General features: G+C 44.8%; 1 protein-coding gene across 1 annotated transcript in view; it reads left to right on the top strand.

Moving 5' to 3' along the window:
* Nucleotides 1–18,984, top strand: part of GFRA1 (GDNF family receptor alpha 1) — a 224,154-nt gene that overhangs the window by 176,804 nt on the left and 28,366 nt on the right. The window contains exons 6-8 of the mRNA XM_061162737.1: nucleotides 9,530–9,639; nucleotides 12,454–12,588; nucleotides 16,372–16,553. Of these exons, the coding sequence (XP_061018720.1) occupies nucleotides 9,530–9,639; nucleotides 12,454–12,588; nucleotides 16,372–16,553 (427 nt within the window). The remainder of the gene's footprint in view (nucleotides 1–9,529; nucleotides 9,640–12,453; nucleotides 12,589–16,371; nucleotides 16,554–18,984) is intronic.

Here is an 18,984-nt window from a genome sequence, read left to right as displayed (position 1 = left end):
GTGCGTTGGAGAAATTTGCTGAGGGAGCTGAAGGGAGGAGTCTCAGCTGAAGGGCAGCTCTGGGGCATCGAGTCAGGGACTGTAAGGAGCCTCTTCTGGGTTGGGATGGCTCCCTGTGCCAACTACCCTAGCTTGCTTTTCAGATTTGCCATGTAGAGATGAGCTGTCAAGCCCTGTCAGCCATCTGCAGATGTGGATGGACGGCTGTCAGTGTTCAGGCAGGGTGACTTGGTGAGGGTGTGGAGACTGAGCTGATGCTGACCTGGACTTCCCTCCGGGGGCTGCTGCAGTTCGATGTGGACAGAAGGGCTGAGGAGGCATCGCATCTCTGCCCTGCAGCCTGCTTTCACCGAGCCCACCACCCAGAGGTAGACCCCAAGCAGGACACGTGGACTAAAATGATGCGTGGCTCCACCTACATTCACTCTTGTCATGGGTCAAGCTCAGAGGGCAGTGACCACAGCCTCCTGGGACCCATGTGCTTGACTCAGAGCTGCCAAGGGGCCAGCGGAGCAGGGCCTCCCCAGGGTGAGGGGCGCAGGTGTGGAGCGTTGGCTTAAAGGGTCTGGAACCTCCCTAAGAATCTGGATGAACCTGAGCGGGGACTTGAGGGGAAACAGGCATTGACTTCTGCTTGGTCACAGGGGCCTTCCTGTCCCAGGAAACACAAACATTAGGCAAGCCTTGAAGACTGCTGGATCTTCACACCTCCGTTTCCCAGTCACATGTGGCTGTGGCCTGCCTAAGTCACCAAGAAATGCATCAGTTGGCTGAGGGTGGGACGCCGCATCAAGGGGCCGAGGAACACAGTGGGGCTTTGGCTCTCTGCGCCTGGGGCGTGCGAGCCTGCCTCCAGGGCCTTGCACCAGGGAGGACACGTTTGCTCCCAGAGAGTGGGAGGACCCAGGCTTTCTGAAGGACAGCCCGTCCCTGGCAAACACTGGGCCTCTGCTTCAGGAAGCCAGAATGTACAGTCCAAAAAAGGAACCAGAAAGTCAAGAACCACCACCCCCCACCCCCCGGCTGCAAAATCTGTTCAACATAGACTCTGATTTGCCGAAGGATCCTTTCCAGATGTGTTCTCCAGTAGGCTGCTGGAGGAGAAGGGTCAAGGTAATTTTCTAAAAACAGAAAGAGGAAAAATCTGTTTTGTGTCACTGTTCCAGAAAATTACCATTCCCCTGCTCTTGCTTTGTCATCTTAGGCAGCGTGTTTTTCTAATTGATTTTATTCTTCATAAGAGATCAGCAGTATTAACAAACTTACTGATGTTTAGTCATTTAAAAAATATATCTTTTCCCCCTAAACTCCTGGGGGAAATAAAATAGCTTTTCTTAAAATGCTTTTATTCTATCAGCTCATATGGCTGAGAGGTTTGTAAGTAACACCTCAGGATCCCTAGCTTCAGATTTGTTGAGTTTGTTTTGGTCGGACTTACTGCCCTCAGTGACACAGGTTAACCTGTTTTAGGCACAGATGTGTTAATACTTCATTTTAGTGCACTTCGCAGAAGCTTTGTTTTATACAGGTTGAAAGTTTGCGACAACTCTGGGTTGAGCAAGTCTGTCTGCACCATTTTTCCAGTAGCATTTGCTCACTTCGTATCTCTGTGTCACATTTTGGTAATTCTTGTGATAGTTAATGCATAAGTGATTCGTTGTGGTAGTCTGTGATCAGTGACCTTCGATGTTGTTATTGCATTTGTTTTGGCATTTTTAACAGTATTTTTAACTAAGGTATGTCCATTTTTTGGACCTAATGATATCCCTCACTTAATGGTGTACAGTAAAAGCATAACTTTTACATCACAGAAAGTCAAAATATTCATGTGACTTGCTTTATTGCAGTATCCGATTTACTGCAGTGATCTGCAACCAAACCTGCAACATCTCTGAGGTCTGCTCACCTGTCATATAAAGACCAGCAGAAGATAGATTAATATACATATTTCTCTGTGTTGAGCTTGCTGTATGTTTTTGTGGCAAGTGCTTCACATTAGAATGGACCAGAAATTGGGGAGAAAAGATGAAGCATAGTGGGAAATAAAAATGTATTGCACAAAGTGTATTCTAGGTTCTGAGCAAGGTGCTTTATATAACTGTCAGTAAGGTATCACGGCAGCCGTTTAAGGCAACTGTAATTCCATTACCCCATTTTCCTGGTGACAAAACTGAGGATTAGAGATGTCCAATACGTAGCTAAGTTATTTAACCGTGGAAGGTAGGAGTGGGATTAGAAACAGGTGCACGCCACTCCTAGGGCCGTCATCTTTTGGCTCCTCCAACTGACCCACTGAGAACGCTTTTAGAAACTAAATGGCTTGAGTTGAGATCCAAGACTTTAAAGCCCTAACACTCATGTTGGATTCAGAGCAAAACACCAGTGATTTCTAACACAAGCAAGTTAATGAATGGATTCTATTCCAAGCTTCTGAGTTGCTAGTGGGTCAGCAAGTCTTGCAGTCTTGTATGGGCAGTGGTGTTGCCCCAAAGACTCCTTAATAAAGGGTGGCTTCGTCCATGGACAGACTCAACACCTTCTTGGGCAGAGTCTTGCACCTTCTCTGACCCCTCCTGAGCCCCAGTGTTGCCTGTGAAGTGCTCGCTGAGGCTAAGTCAGTGGAATCTTAGGAAGAGGACTGAAGAACACTCTGGTCAGACAGTGGGAAGAACAGAGCACTAGATGACTTTAATTCAATCCCAGGGAAATTAAAGTCCAACACCCTCCTTACTTCTCCCTTCCTGGGCTGTTATAGACAGCTAGCAATTCCTCTTCCAGTGAAAGCCCTCAGCCACCGCTTACCATGTGACAGTGAGCAGGACCTTAACCTCTTTGGCCCTCAGCTTTCTTGAATGTGAGATGAGGGGATCCCATAGAAAGATCTTGTCTCTAGGGACTTTGCCGGTGGTCCAGTGATTAAGCCTTCACCTGCCAGTACAAGAGGGTGCGAGTTCGATCCCTAGTCGGGGAGCTGAGATCCCTCATGCCTTGGGGCCAAAAACCAAAGCATAAAATGGAATCAGTATTGAAACAAATTCAATAGAGGACTTTAAAAAATGGTCTTCATCAAAAACATCTAAAAAAAAAAAAAAAAGATGTGATCTCTATACTCAACAGAAACCAAATGCCTTGACACTAAAGTCATGTGTAATGGTGAAGTGGAATCATGGATGAAAATAATAATAATGCATGAAAAACAAGTGGATTTCTTCTCCAAGTAGCTTCAAGTGTCCAACAGACTGTTCTGAAGTGGAAGGGAAATCCAAAATCGTCCAACATCATATGATGATGTTCAGGAACTCTGGTTAATTAGTGTCAGAGCCTGGATCCCATTCAGGATCTCACAGTTCTTCACTCAAGGCTCCATTCCATCAACCACACAGCTTGTGTCCAAGTATGGGATTTGCCCTGGGGAGAAAAAAAAAACATTTACAGGATTAGAATAATCCAGGATGAGTGAAACTGGGCATTACTAGTATGTTTTTGAACTGTTCTCCATAACTCTATTTTCCTAAAATTGTTAGCAGAAAAAGTAGGTAAATGATTTTTCCTCCACTGTCAAAAGACCATCTGCTATTTGAGAAGACTCTCCTAGATTTTATCATTATAATCATTTTTCTATTTCCAGTTAGCAGCATGCTTCCTTTAATACGATATTTTCTGCATAAACCACTGTTTTCTCTTCAGCAGATTTCCTAAGGCCAACTTGGCATTTGCCGGCATTTTTCTCCTCTTTAAGGGTGGGAAATTTCTCTTTCAGAGGGAGATACATTTCTACATTAGTGCCTATTCATTTTCTTTTCATTTTCTCAGAGAAAAACAATCAGGTTCATCACTGCTGTCGTCATGGAGATTTCATGTCTCCAGAAGAAATGCACTTGTGGAATTTCTTTGTTAATCCTACCCCGGCCATGTAAGCTTTCTTGTTTAGATCACTGCAGCCCAGGCAGAGGAAGTCATTGAAAAAGGTTACAGTGTGGTTCTTTACCCAGGGTGGGCAGGAGGATGCATGCACTGGGCAGTCCTGGGATGCTGGGGCTGGTTGGCCACTGGACAGATGAAGGTCTGAGAAGCGCACAACCTGCTAGATGCTTGACTCCTGTGGTGCCACGACCTCAGGACAGTCACAAGCCACCTCTCTTATCTTCCTTGCAAACTGTCCTCTCCTTTTCCTCCTCTACCCTCTGTGACTCCACAATCTACTGAGCTGATTCTGCCCCCTCCTTTTTTTGCAGTCTTGCTTTTCTTTTAAAAAGATATTTATTTATTTGGCCATGTCGGGTCTTTGTTGTGGCACTCAGGATCTTCGCTGCATCACTCGGGATCTCTGGTTGTGGCACACAGGCTCTGGAGCAGGAGCACGCAGTACTTGTAGCACTTGGGCTTAGTTGCTCCACAGCATGTGGGGTCTTGGGGCTTCCCAGGTGGCGCTAGTGGTAAAGAACATGCCTGCCAATGCAGGAGACATAAGAGATGCGGGTTTGACCCCTCAGTCAGGAAGATCCCCTGGAGGGGGACATGGCAACTCACTCCAGTATTCTTACCTGGAGAATCCCATGGACAGATGAGTCTGGCGGGCTACAGTCCATAGGGTCACAAAGAGTCAGACATGACTGAAGCGACTTAGCACACATGCATTCAGGATCTTAGTTCCCCAATCAGACTGAACCCAAGTTCCCTGCATTGCAAGTCAGATTCTTAGCCACTGGACCACCAGGGACGTCCCCAGTCTGGACTTTCATTCCATCAACACCCACCACAGGCTTCCTTGGTGGCTCAGTTGGTAAATAATCTTCCTGCAATGCGGGAGACCTGGGCTCAATCCCTGGGTTGGGAAGATCCCCTGGAGAAGGGAATGGCTACCCACTCCAGTGTTATGACCTGGAGAATTCCATGGACTGTATAGTCCATGGGGTTGCAGGTTAGACACAACTGAGCGACTTTGACTCACTGACTCAACACCCACCATTCAAGGGGATCCTCTTTCCCTCCTCCTTTTCTAGTCCTCAGTTCTCACCTCAGGGTACCCAACTGGCTTCAGCCTCCAGCACAACTGTCCTTCCTTCCTTTGACCAGTTCCCTGCTCTTCTCATCTCTGCTAGAGCAGAGAGGGCACAGAAGAAGTTTCAAGCAAATCTTTGCTTAATAACTGAAACACCCAAGAGTCCTTCTGTTCTGCAGACCTGATCATGTTGTTTCTTTGTTTAAAATCCTTTGGTGGTTCCCGCTGCTTTCAGGATAAAATCCAGCCTCTTAGGTCATTCAAGGCCCTTGCTGATCTTGCTGGCACCATCTCCTGTCACTCACCATGTGCTCCCTGTGGCCCAGCCATCCCCAGTGAACAGTTGACAGTTTTCTGGATGATGCATGCGTTAGGTGGTGGTGGTGTTTTTGTTTAGTTGCCAAGTCATGTCTGAATCTGTTTGACTCCATGTTAGGTGTAGTGGTTGAGAATGTACTGTGGCTCTGGAGTCACCTAGAATGTGGTCACGTTTCAGTTCCAGCACAGAGCTCTACAACCTCTGAGGAGTTACTTAACCTCTCTTTGCCTCAGTGTCTCCATCTGCTAAATGGGGCTGGTAGTATCACCTACTGCAGTTAAAATTAAATATGTGAATAAATGCCAGACGCTTCAATCAGTGCAAATAATCTGTGATTGTTCTCCTGGGATTTTTATGGATGTGGTTATTTTATCACTTATTGCTTCCTTCTGCAGAGGGAACACCCTCTTCCACCTCTACCTGAAGGATCCTACTGATCCTCCAAGCCTCAGTCTCAATATTACAGCTTCTCTGAAACTAGTTCCTGTTGTGTTAAAAGCTTAAATTGTAGAATCAGAATTTGTTGTTGTTGTTGTTCAGTTGTTAAGAAGTGTCCAACTCTTTGCAACCCCATGGACTGCAGCACACCAGACTTCCCTGACCCTCACTAACTCCTGGAGTTTGCTCAAGTTCATGTCCATTGAATCGGTGTTGCTATCCAACAGTCTCATCCTCTGCCACCTTCTTCTTCTGCCTTCAGCATAATGGTCTTTTCCAATGAGTCGACCCTTCACATCAGGTGGCCAAGTATTGGAGCTTCAGCTTCAGCATCAGTCCTTCCAATGAGTATTCAGGATTGATTTCCTTTAGGATTGACTGGTTTGATCTCCTTGTTGTCCAAGGGACTCTCAAGAGTCTTCTCCAGCACCACAGTTCAAAAGCATCAGTTCTTTAGGGCTCAGCCTTCTTTATGGTCCAACTCTCACTGGAAAGACCATAGCTTTGACTATACAGACCTTTGTTGGCAAAATGATGTCTTCGCCTTTTAATATGCTGTCTAGGTTTGTTATAGCTTTTAAATCCTGGTTCTGCTATTCACTATTTCACTCTAGTCTAAACTCAATAAGCTGTTGTTTCCTCCTCTGTGAAATTAGGATAACAAAGTAATAGTCCTTACCTTATTAGAGTTGCCAGGAAAAAATATAAAGTATATGAAGACATACCTAACATATTCTAAATACTTGATTCATGTTGTGTTACTTTTATTAGCAACATTTCTTATCTTTTATTGAGAACTAGCCATCGTGGTATTATCATCTTTTTACTTGTTTCTCTGGGCTTCTAGATGGCAGGTTATTTGGGTTCAGGGACAGGGAACTCATTCATCCTTATTAACACAAGCACTGGACCCATCATTCAGTCAATACAAAGGACAAGAAGTCAGCTGCTTTGTCAATACCTGTAATCGTTTGCACACGTTGCTTTGAGAGATTTCGGTGGCTGTGTTGTTGGGATGGGAGCATCTTTAGAGAGAACTGTTTTCTTTCTTCGGAAGATACTGGAGACTGGAGGTTAATTTATGACACCGTTTCACAAGTCATTTGACATAAAGGTGATTAGGGATGGGAGAGGTAGCTCATCCAGGAAGTGCTGAAATTCAACTCCCAAGAACTTTGAGTTCCCAAAAACTCAAAGGAAGTAAAGATACTTCCTTTATATGTGGGACTGACTACACCATGCTGGTTTTCTGAGAGCATTGTGCTAGTAAATATTTAACAACTGGTTCTCTAAGAACAGCATAGGGTTGTGATTTGTAGAGCTGACTGATTACCATGATGAAAATTCTCCCACCTCGTCCACTTTCAAACTACCATTGTGAAGTTAACCAACTCGCAGAATTCGTGAAAACATACAAGTCCACCCACTTGAGCAACCACCATATAAACTTCCTCTGCCTTCAGTTTTTCTGTTAAATGTGAATCCCATAAAGTGATCATCGTGTCTCCAGGCATGAATGGCAAAGGGAGGTGGGTCAGAGGTGAAGGAACCAGCAAAATGTTCATGTTTCAGGAATGCCCTGTAGGCTTATTTTTGAAACCCTTGCCATCCGCTGGCTGGTTTTGTCTTAGGACTGAGATCTGGGCTGACAATCTTCTCTCTAAAACCAGCCTGTTCGGGGAGATGCTCAGAGCAGTATATCTAGTTTTATCCTCCCAATCAGGGTTATGTTCTCTGCAGCAGACTAACTCAATTAGCCTTTCATTCCAGAGTCCAATTGTGAGTCAATTCTGAGGTTGTTAAGCAAAATGAGTCTGGTGGCATTAGCCTCCCGCTGGAGGATAGTAATCCGAGTCATGGTGCTGTTCAGTTAATAGTCTGCACGAGAGACTACGAGAAGCAGGAGGCTTGGAGACAGCGCGACCTTTCATCCCTCTCTGGGGGGCAGCTGGGAGTGCGGGGCTGCCAGGTCAGGGAGCTGATCGGCTTGTGTGCAGAGCTGGAGTCCCAGCTGCCTGAATCACACAGTTGGCCTCTGCAAAGTTAGAAGCCCAGTGCCATGAGATCATTAACTTTCATGACCAGGAAAACTCTTCTGAAATTGACACTCGATCCAAGATGGATGCCATTGGTGCCAGTTGAGTAAGTCTGAGTCACCTTTAGGGATTTCTTCTGAAAGATAAATCCTTTAACCAGGCTGCAGAAAATGGCCAGGTTCCACGCCCTTCGGTGTGTTCAGTTAGAGTCAGAAAACACCAGCCAGGCTCAGACTGCGGGAGGGATGCAGGCACACACACACAGGCGCATGCACCAGCCTCATTTGGAGGATTTTTGCCAAGCCACTTAGCTGCACCACATGGCCCTGCTCGGGAAGCGTTCTGAGGAGTGTCAGGTGCTGTGCAAAGAAAATAGAGCAGAGCTCCAGCACCTGCCCCGGGGAGTCACAGTGATGGGACCTGGCACACGACATACGGAGTGTACAGATCGGCACAGATAGGGAAGCTCAGACACGCCTTGTTTACATGGGTTCAAGGAGAGACCAATCCCAGAGGAACACTGTGCAGCCTTTCCAATGTGCTGTGCACACAGATCACTTCATAAGGCCTTTTAATCTTCTTCCAGTTCAAGTTGTAGGAAAAGGGCCCAGAATATGCTTCCTACAGACCCTTTACAAACCCCTGTGATCTCCACACATTCTACCTTGCTCAGCCCCACCCAGGCAACCCTGTTTATATCATTAGGGATGCTAAGTAAATACAATTTCTTGGGTGGAAAGAAGTAAAAACAGCCCCGTGTATGTTGGCTGCCAACTCAAGTGCGCTAAAGAGAAGGAGCTAAGACAGCCATCCATTGTCTCCTGTAATCGCCAGATAATTTAGCTTCTCTTGAAGTCTGTTGTGTTCCTCACATAGAAACAGAGCTGTTGTCTGCTCGGATGACCTCAGAGATGGCCCAGTTCTCATTTAGAATTTCTCCAACAATATCCTCTTCAGACTGAAAAACAGCCGGTTGGCCACAAAGAGCCCCTTTCCTCTGCAGACCAGTGATTCTGCAGCCCCTTTGTGCTTCGGCAACTTCACCAGCACCCAGGCTTCTGGGTGGACTGCACTGGCCCCTGGAGGCTTCCTGAACTGCAGACAGAAGCTGTGCTTCGACCAGGGGACCCCCTACACCCAGTCGCATCCTGACCAGTGTCACCGAGTCCCTTTTGCCTTTCCCTGCAGTGCTGGAAAGGCAAACTTCCCCCTCAGCATCCCTTGGCTGGAATATACCACTGCCCCCTCCCTGGGGTAGTAGATGAGTGATGACTTAGAAGACCAGATACGCATATTCTTAAAGCCACTAGGAATTATGGGAGCAGATGGGCTGTAGGATCCTATTTGGACGCCAGGGACATGTTTCTGTATAAAGTAAATATTTTCCCACTGTGGATCTCCGGTGAGTGTGTGCAGAAGCATATTTCCTAAAGATGCAAATAAGTCTAGTCAGAAATAAATATTGAAGGGAAACTTCAAAGCGTCAAGATTTCTCCAGTTGCAGGCCCTGAAGACTTCTCTGCAAAGAAGCAGACACAGGTGGGCAAGGGGATGGCTGGGGGCTTGTATATAAGAGAAGATGCTAACATTTAAAGAGTCTACACTCTCTGTATTTTAGGATGTTGAAAAAGGCCTGTCGAGAAAGGAATAAGGAAAAATTATGTCTGTGCAAAAGAAGCTTGGGCTATTTTCAAACACATCCTCCCCCCTCCCCCAACTTTCTTCCTGTTGCAGATCTCGCCTGGCCGATTTTTTCACCAACTGCCAGCCAGAGTCAAGGTCTGTCAGCAGCTGTCTAAAGGAAAATTACGCTGACTGCCTCCTCGCCTACTCGGGGCTTATTGGTAAGATGGGGAGACATGGGATGGGAGAAAATGCTGGTTTACAAACACCCAGAGTCCTTCCGTTGTAGCCTGCCACTCTGTGGATGTAAAAATCTCCTCGGAACCCTCTGTGCTGGTGTTTTGATGTTGAGTCCTTTAGGACTTGTCTCTAAAAAAGGGGGGGCAGGCGGGAAGAATAATGGATGCACAAAAGCAGGGAGCAGGAATTATTAAAGAGCAGGGAGGCAGCAAGTGTGAAGACCGGGGACGCATCTCAGTTGAAGAACTGACTGCACAGAACAGAGTAAGTGGGGAAGGCATGGTTATGGACGAGGAGAACAAGTCAAACCAAATTAACTGAAGTAGGTAACTTTGAAGAGGGGGAGCTTGGATGTCACTCAGTCTGGGGAAATCAGAAAGGCTGTTTCCCTGAAATGGCCCTTTGGAAGGAAAATCCCTAAAGACTTGGTGTTCTGCTTGCCATTAGTAGTCTGGGTAATTCAGCTCCTGGTGGGGAGGGAGGGAGGTTTCCTTAATATTTTTTCCCTGAGAACAAACATAGCAGAAGTAGTCTTGTTCTGTCTTTCAAGACCTGAGGTTCTTGGCATTCCGGAGAGCAGTGCAATTAGGCAAAGCACTGGTGAATTGGGAGAGGACAGGAGTGAGGCAGGTTCGTGCCCAGAAATAAAGAGGGCAGCGGTAGAAAAGGATGGGGCTCCTGGTACCAGGGTTGTGGGAAGCCTTGGAAGCAGGGCTCCCTCACGACTGTCATGTGAGAAGGAACACATAGTGAAAGCTGGGCGAGGAGGAGAGAAATCACAGTTGTCAGAAGCCTGATGGCTCAGCCAGGGCGCCAGCTCCTGCCACTATCACACTAGTCACTGGGCAGGAAGAACGTCCTATCGAGAGTGACAGCACAGACCAAAGTCTTTGTCGCCAGCATGTCTTCAGCAAGCGTCACTGGGAAAATCACTGGCCATACTGAGTGCTGGGATATTACTGGTGCTGTACACTCAGCCCGATTTTATTTGCAAGGATACCTGTGCTATCTTGGGTAATACCTTTCACCAGCAACTGACCATTCTCACTGATAGGTCCCATGAGCTTATCTTCCTTAAGTCAGCCCTCCATTTTTATTTATTTTTTTCTTTGGCCATGCTGTGAGACTGGCAGGATTGGCATGTGGCTTCTTAGTTCCCTGACCAGGGATCAAACCCGTGACCACCCTGCAGTGGAAGGCTGGGGTCTCAACCACTGGGCAGCCAGGAAAGTCATTCCTCCAAATTTGCATTCAGTTTTTCCTTTTCTTAAATACAGTAGTTCCTAGTAAGGATTATTTATCAACAATAGAATTACATGTTTAAGAAATAACAGAATGAATTAAATCATGTTCATTGTAGAGTTTTTTAAAATGCAGAGAAGCCCACAGTGTTAAAAGATCTCTAGCCCCACTCCCAGATGTAATCACTGTTAATGCCTTAGTCTGCACATTCGAGGTGCACACGCTCATTGAAAACTCCATGTGGGTTCAAGCTCAACAAGCTGTTACATACCTGAGGATAATGAAATCACCTAAGGGAAGAACTAGTTGAAACAATGCATTCTGTGAGCCAGAATTTATTTCTCTCTTGGGTCCAGATCTTTCCCTCCACTCTGGTCATTGGGTTCTAAGATCTCTGAAGATAAAGCTAGTTCCTACCTTTTCCAAATGTCAGAGATCCATTCTGGAGCCAGACATACAGTGGGTGCTTAGCAGACATACTCTAACCTCTTCATTCAGTGTTTGGGGTGCCTGTTCCTTTCTCACCTAAAGTTACAAACTTCTCTCTGCTGTGGGTTGAAATTTTCATCCCAAGGTAGAATGGGACATTGTTTAGTTCAAGTCAGTAAGGAATGTAGGGCAAAGAAGATATGTCCTTGATCCATAAGAGCTTAAAAAGAATTTTTTTTTTTTCTTTTTCTGAACCAAATATATCCTGTGGCTCACTGGACTGCCTATTACTTCTTACTTCCACAAAACATATAAAAACAGAAGGCTTCTTGGCATGAGTAGGCATTGCCTGGTGTGAGCCACCCAGGAGAAGACATTTGGGTCGTGTTAAGTGTAAATGCATTGTTTATTTGCACCAATACAGAACTCATCAGAAGAACAATGAATACACAAGAAGATGTAGGCAAGAGACCACCCAGCGTTTCTTTGAGGATTTTTGAGGACTATTAAGACAATACCACTGGCTTAGGAAATTTCCACTGTTTATTTCCAATTCCATCACAACTTGCAAGACCTTGTTTAAATCTGTTGAGAGTCTAGTGAGCAGAGGCATCCTTGAATACATCTAGAACTTGGGGTAACCCATAAGGAAAGCTTCTAAGCTTCCCTGGGTTACTCTGAAGGAGCCATTTGCTTCTCAAGGAAGTAGATGCAAAGTCCTAAAAGGCCTTTTAAGATATGTAAAACCAGCTCTATCTATTTGTGAAGATTAATGACATTTTCAAGAAAATGCGAGGGATTTGGCAATTCATGCATTCTAAGTTAATTCCCTCCTGCTCCATGACATCCATACCATTTGTGCAGAGAAAAATACCCTAAGCGCATCTCAAGGAGTTCTGTTAGAATTTTTAAAGTAAATGTGCAAATTATTTTATGTGCTCAAGATAAATTGCCAAAAAAATGCACTGCTTAACATAATTTCCCACTCAGCAAACACAGTGTTTGTAATTATCCACGGTGTTATCCACGGTGCATCCGAAGTCAGAGGAACATTTGTTTCTTTTCAGGCTATAGGAAAGTTTATATCATCACAAGAATAAAACGCCTTGTTTTTACTCTTTTAGGTACAGTCATGACCCCCAACTACATAGACTCCAGTAGCCTCAGCGTGGCCCCCTGGTGTGACTGCAACAACAGCGGAAACGACCTGGAGGAATGCTTGAAATTTCTGAATTTCTTCAAGGACAACACATGTCTTAGTGAGTTTGAAAAAATAGACAACAGCCACACAAACGTTTTCCCCTAAGTTCAAACTGTACTTTTTGTGTTTCCTATGTCTGCCTCCTCTGTGTGTGTGTCTCTTTTTTTTTTCCCCTGATCGCTGCTGGTGAATCCAGATCCTTTTAGCCACACTGCGTGGTGCAGCTGGACCAGAGCAAGTGACGAACTGGGTGCCGCCCAGGTGGCGAGTCCAGAGGCCCCAGGAAGCGAAAGACTCAATAGCCAAGGGCACATCGTGTGGGGAGGAGCACTTCTACCCACAGATGAAATGTTGATCTTGGCAACCAGCCCCACGTCCGTTCCAGAGGTTTTTAAAACCTGGGCAGCATACACAATGTGAAAGACTTCGGGCAAGTTAGATGAGGGTAGGCCCCCAAAGGCTCTGTGAGAAAAATTAGAATGTTAACATCAATAGCCCCCTGGATGTTCAGGGTTGGCTCAGAGGAGAAGCAACACTTCTTGAGTGGAATGGGCTGGTGATGCAGCCAGGAGCTTCAAATATCTCCGGAGATGAGATGAGCTGGGGGTGGCGGTCAGGGGGAGGTTTCTGCTTGGAAACAGTACCATTATTATTGCAGGGTCCTTTAGGCAATTTGGAAACACGTTTCCCAGGGGAAGAGGGATAGAGAGAAATGTACGGGTGTGAACGATGGGCCTCATCAAATGAACTTCGAAAGCACTGTGCCAGATCTCCCTTCTATCCACCGAGTTGTGTGCGCCCCAGGCGAGGATCCAGCTGAGTACCTCATTTGTGTCTTGCAGCAGCCGCCATTCATTTATCAGGTGCCTCCTCTGTGTGTAAACTCCCTCTAGGAGGAGTGTAACATATATCCAGTCGGCCAAAAAGCTCATTCGGGTTTTCCCGTAGGATGTTAGAGAAAACTTGATCAAACTTTTTGGCCAGCCCATTACATTGTCTCATTGACTGTAATCTGCACAAGAATCCTGGGAGATGCACTAATTAGTATCCCCATGCCCCAGTGGAATAAGCAGCTGGTATTCACCTAGACCAGCCACGCCAGAGATAGGATCCAAAGCCCCACCCAGTTCCTTCTTCTGCACCCCGTGGGCTTCTGAATCAGGCCTGAGATTGAAGGGCTGATGGATAAAAACACAAGCCTGAACATCAAGGACCAGGTAGAACTTCCCAGTGGGAATCCTGGGCCAAGGTTCACCTGCCTCTGAGCACTGTGCCCTTAGGTGACAATTTCTCCATGGTACTCTGACTGATTTCTAAAGAATTAGCCAACTATTTACAGCTTGCACACAGGAAAGCTTTTAAGTGTTACTTCAAAAACCTCCTCATTGTTTCTTTTGTTGAAAAGACAAATCTAAGAGATTCACTCAGTGGGTACTTGGCTATAACCAAATGCTTTGATTATCTTAAAACGAAAACAAGCTTTTGGATACTGAAGTGAAATTTGAAACTAGTCTAACGTGTGGAGACATTTGCCAGAATAACATTGGGCACTATATCGTGAAACTATACCTTAAACCTCTTTTTGGTCTTAGCTAAAAAAAAATCGTGTGTGTGTGTGTGTGTGTGTGTGTATCCTGTTTTTCACATCCTGCACACTCTTCTGGCAGAATCCAGCTTTTGATGAAGATAAAGCAATGACCATAGAGGTCAGTGTGAGAAAAAAAGATGATACTCACTTGGGCTGGAAAACCGCTGCCTCAGAGAGAAATTAAAGTGGTCCCTGCTTAATAATATTTTGGTGAAAGGAAGAATGGTATCTTAATGCTAATGATTTTTTAATAAACATAAACACATTTGGTCTTCAATGAGGACCAAAGCCAGCCAGAATTTTTCATAGTCATTCCATTTATACTTTGATCAGATGGAGCACAGCCTACCAAAGACACAGACTAAATTCAGCCTCTTGCAACAGGCCTTAGGGTAGAAGGAATTGGAATTTGTAGGTTTCAACCTAAATGCAATAACCCAGTTCCCCCATCCCTTCAAATTAACCAAACCTCTCTAATTCCCCTAGCACAAGCATGACGCCAATCTATTGCTTCCCTGGTGGCTCAGACGGTAAAAGAACCTGTCTGCAATGCAGGAGACCCGAGTTCAATCCCTGGGAAGGGAAGATCCCCTGAAGAAGGGAATGGCAACCCACTCCAGTATTCTTGCCTGGAGAACCCCATAGACAGAGAAGCCTGGCAGGCTAAAGTTCATAGGGTTGCAAGGAGTCAGACGTGACTTAGCAACTGAACAACAACAATGTATTGTATGCTTTCTCTGTTTGCCCCCTCAACCAGAATATAACCTCCAAGAGGACAGGGACTTTTCTGTCATGTTGGTGTCATTTGTCCCCTGCTGATTCTCAGCACAGAACAGTGCCTGGCACTTAGTAGATATTCCATTGACACCTGAATGAATGAGTGAGTGAGTGGACAATCTTCCCAAATGACAAGGCAGACATGCTGGAAATCACAGTTTCAACAAATGACATGGGTCTCCTGAATCTACATGCCTTAACAGGACAAAGGGAGGTTTTGTTTTATTGTTGTAGTCCTGGGTCATTTGAGGAAACTGGTTGCCCAAGTACCACCTTCTTTACCTTCCACCCACCCATTAAGCTCTGTAACCCAACTGGGAGCTCAAGAAGCATTGATATTAATTTGAAGCTGTTTCCTACAGACTTAAAAATGTAAAGTTTTTGAAAACAAGCTTCCAATTTGCTGAACTTCAAGGATAACAATTTTAGAACAAAATGTCACTTCTGAGAGGAAGATTAGGCTTAAATTATTCTGTCTCGTATATTGAAAAATGCCAGCTAAGAGTCATATATTAACAATTTGCACATTCAGGTCCCAAATGGAAGAGTTTGATTTTTTTATACAATGAATATGAAATAAAAAAAAAAATCCTAAATCCAGGCCAAATCCCTGAGGACCTGATTAAAACCTGTTTTTTATTCATCTCAGGGAGGGGAACAACACACAACCAATTTACTCTTGCCATAAAAAACAATCTAATCCCATGAAATTGTAATAAGCTTTTAAAGTTTTACATTTTAAACTTTTCATTTAAGCAGGGCTGCGCCTTCCTAATTATGCAGATTTTGTTCAGAAGACTGGGAGCAGAAAGGAAAAAAATAATCTTGCTTACATTTTCACGATATATTATTGATGAGGTTTGGGATATAATTTCCTTTAAAGAAATCGGTTGTGTTTGTACTTTGAGCAATGCCAGGCTCATAGTAGGTGCTCTTTGGTAGCGGATCACATTTTTTTTTTTTTTTGCTGTTTGATTTCACTGCCTGCTGAATTTGTATGAATGCAACTGAGTCACCCCAGTCTCATAATTAGGGATGTGGTACTTACTAATTAGCTTGCCATTAGTATAGAATTTTGACACAAGCATTTTTTTGAAAGATGGAACAGTGATTGTGATCCCAAATAGCAGGTCTGAGGCTATTTTGAGTCAAGTTTCAAAAGACTTGACTGATGAATGTTTCAGGGAAAGGATCTTATTCAGTACCTGGTATCTGCAGAGGGGCACGGTAAATACCTGTTGCACTTATAGAGCGTAGCTAAGTGTCCAGCTCAGGGTTTAATGAGTGAGTTGATTTTAGAGCACCTGACCCCTGGCTGGCTCTCAGTATGTAGGGAGTGGATGGATGGATGGGTTTTGCTCAGAGAAGTCCAGTGCTCTCATCAGAATTCTTAGGGTACCCCTCTGGCTTCACGAATCCTGTCCGTTACATTTGCTGCTTGACTTTGAAATTGAATTTCCTCCTGTTTTACTGCAGAAAATGCAATTCAAGCCTTTGGCAATGGCTCGGATGTGACTGTGTGGCAGCCAGCCCTCCCAGTTCAGACCACCACTGCCAGCACCACCACAGCCTTCCGGGTCAAGAACAAGCCCCTGGGGCCAGCAGGCTCTGAGAATGAAATCCCCACTCACGTTTTACCACCTTGTGCAAACTTACAGGTAAGAGAGGAGGCCCGAACTCTCCGTTGGCATGGACTTCTGGGTGGGGACGCAGACTCATTTTCTGAAATGCATTTAGAGATGGATGGAAAGAGATGGAATGCTGCTCAGGTTTAAATCTTAGAAGTGCATTTTAAGCATGAGAGGTGGAGATCATGATGTACTGTAGAGTGGAGAGACAGATGGACTCTGGGACCAACTCTGCCATTTACGAGGCATGGGCCTTTGGTCCAAGCACTTGTATTGATCTTGGTGTCCTCACCTATAAAATGAGGGGCTCGGACAGATGAATCCTTAAGCTTTCTGTTTGCGAAGTGGTAGATTTGAGTTGGCTATTTGTTTATTTAGTATGCTTTTGCAGTGTTCTGTCCGAAGCAGCAGCATACAGAAAAGGAAAGAAGGAACTCTTGGCTTTCTAAAAAAAAATTTTTTTTTAGTTTTATACAACTTTTATAGGTTACTTTCCATTTACAGCTATTTCAGAATATTGTCTATATTCCTTATGTTGTATAACACATCACTGAACCTGTCTTATTCCCAGTAGTTTGTGCCTCCCACTCCTGTATTGTCCCTCCCCCCGTCCTTCTCTCTGCTTGTAAACACCAGTTTATTCTCTCTGTGAGTCTGCTTCATTTTTGTTATATTCACTAGTTTATTGTATTTTTTTAGATTCCACATATAAGTGATAAACAGTAATTATCTTCTTCTGTCTGACTTATTTCACTTAGTATAATGCCTTCCAGGGTCATCCATGTTGCTGCAATTGGCAAAGTTTCATTCTTTTTTATGGCTGAGTAGTAGTCCGTTTGTGTGTGTGTGTGTGTGTGTGTGTATCTTCTTTATCCATTCATCTGTTGATGGACACTTAGGTTGCTTTCATATCTTGACTATTGTAAATAGTGCTTCTGTGAATATTGGGGTGCAGGTATCTTTTCAAATTAGCATTTTGTTTTTCTTGTATATATACCCAGGAGTGGAACTGCAGACTCATGTGATAGCTCTGCCTTTAGTTTTGTTTTTTTTTTTGAGAAACCTCCCATACTATTTTCCACAGTGGCTATACCAACTTACATTCCCAGCAACAGTACTCAAGAATCCCCTCTTCCCACATCCTCCACATGTTGTCTGTGTCCTTGTTGATGCTGACAGGTGTGAGATATCTCCTTGTGGTTTTCATTTGCATTTCCTTGATGATTATGATGTTGAGCATCTTTTCATGTGCCTGTTGGCCATCTGCATTTCCTCTTTGGAAAAATGTGTATTCAGTTCTTCTGCCCATTTTTTAATTGGGTTGTTTATTTCTTTGATGTTACGTTGTATGTGCTGTTTATATGTGTTGGACATTAATCACTTATCAGCCATTTCACTTGCAAATATTTTCTCCCATTTATGGACTTGTCTTGGGAGCCCTTGGCTTTGTCTCCATCACCAGCATTTAGACTCAATGTGGAGTATTTAATTCTATCTAAAGCCATGCCAGAGACAGTGTTATTAGTGAAGTACTAAGGCAAATGTAGCATCCTGGACAGCTTCATTCTTCAGGAAGCACAAGAAGATGCTCTTTCGTTTGAGTTGCCATGAAACACTGCACTGCAAACCCCTCGCGTGAACAGAGTCCAGTGAAAATGGCCCAGAGACTTCTTTGGGGTTGAGGCAGATCTCCAAGGGCCAGGACCACAATGACCTACAAATGGTCATTTCCTGACTTTAGTCAACGCAGAGTGCCTATTCTGCCTTTTTATAATTTTTTCATCATAATGAGTATTCAGCTATTTGGGAACCTGTTCATATACTCACCAAGGATTTTCACACACTTCACCTCTTCGGATATTACCCTCCCGATGGCTGGGGGAGAGATGGTGTGATTGTGTTGTTACGGCAGTGTTGTTCACCTTGTTCTTTCATCAGAGGATGTGGGGCTCCGTGAGGAGACACTTTGGCTCGAGCCCGCAGAACTGGCAAGTCATGGAGCCGGCCCTGGAATGTGAGGCTTGTGTTCTTTCCTTGGTTCCTCCTGGATTTGAGAGGCAGTGGTGACCACATGGTGACTTCTGCCTCCTGCCATGCTAGGGGAAGGGACATGTGCCAAGCACAGTGATGTCCCTTCAGCCTTGTCACAGGAATACGTCCTCCCATCTCTCCATCATCCCCACCTGGGGCCCCACCGAGATCCCCCTCACCAGAACACTAACCAGAAACTTCTCTTCAAAAACCTTCTTGACTCACTGCCTTGTCTGTTCCCTGGAAAGTATTGGGGCAGTTTTTCTTTTTTTCTGTTTTACACTGTTTATTTGTTTATTTGGCTATGCTGAGTCTTCATTGTGGCACGTGGGATACTTCATTGTGGCGCTTAGGCTCCTCGCTAGTTCTTCTCTCTAGTGCAGTCCCCAGACTGAGTTGCCCTGCTGCATGTGGGACCTTCATTTCCTGA

The sequence above is a fragment of the Dama dama genome, chromosome 15 (assembly GCF_033118175.1).
Source record: "Dama dama isolate Ldn47 chromosome 15, ASM3311817v1, whole genome shotgun sequence".
NCBI lineage: Eukaryota > Metazoa > Chordata > Mammalia > Artiodactyla > Cervidae > Dama > Dama dama.
The sequence above is the reverse complement of the archived record's forward strand: the minus strand, read 5'-3'. Positions and strand labels throughout refer to the sequence as shown.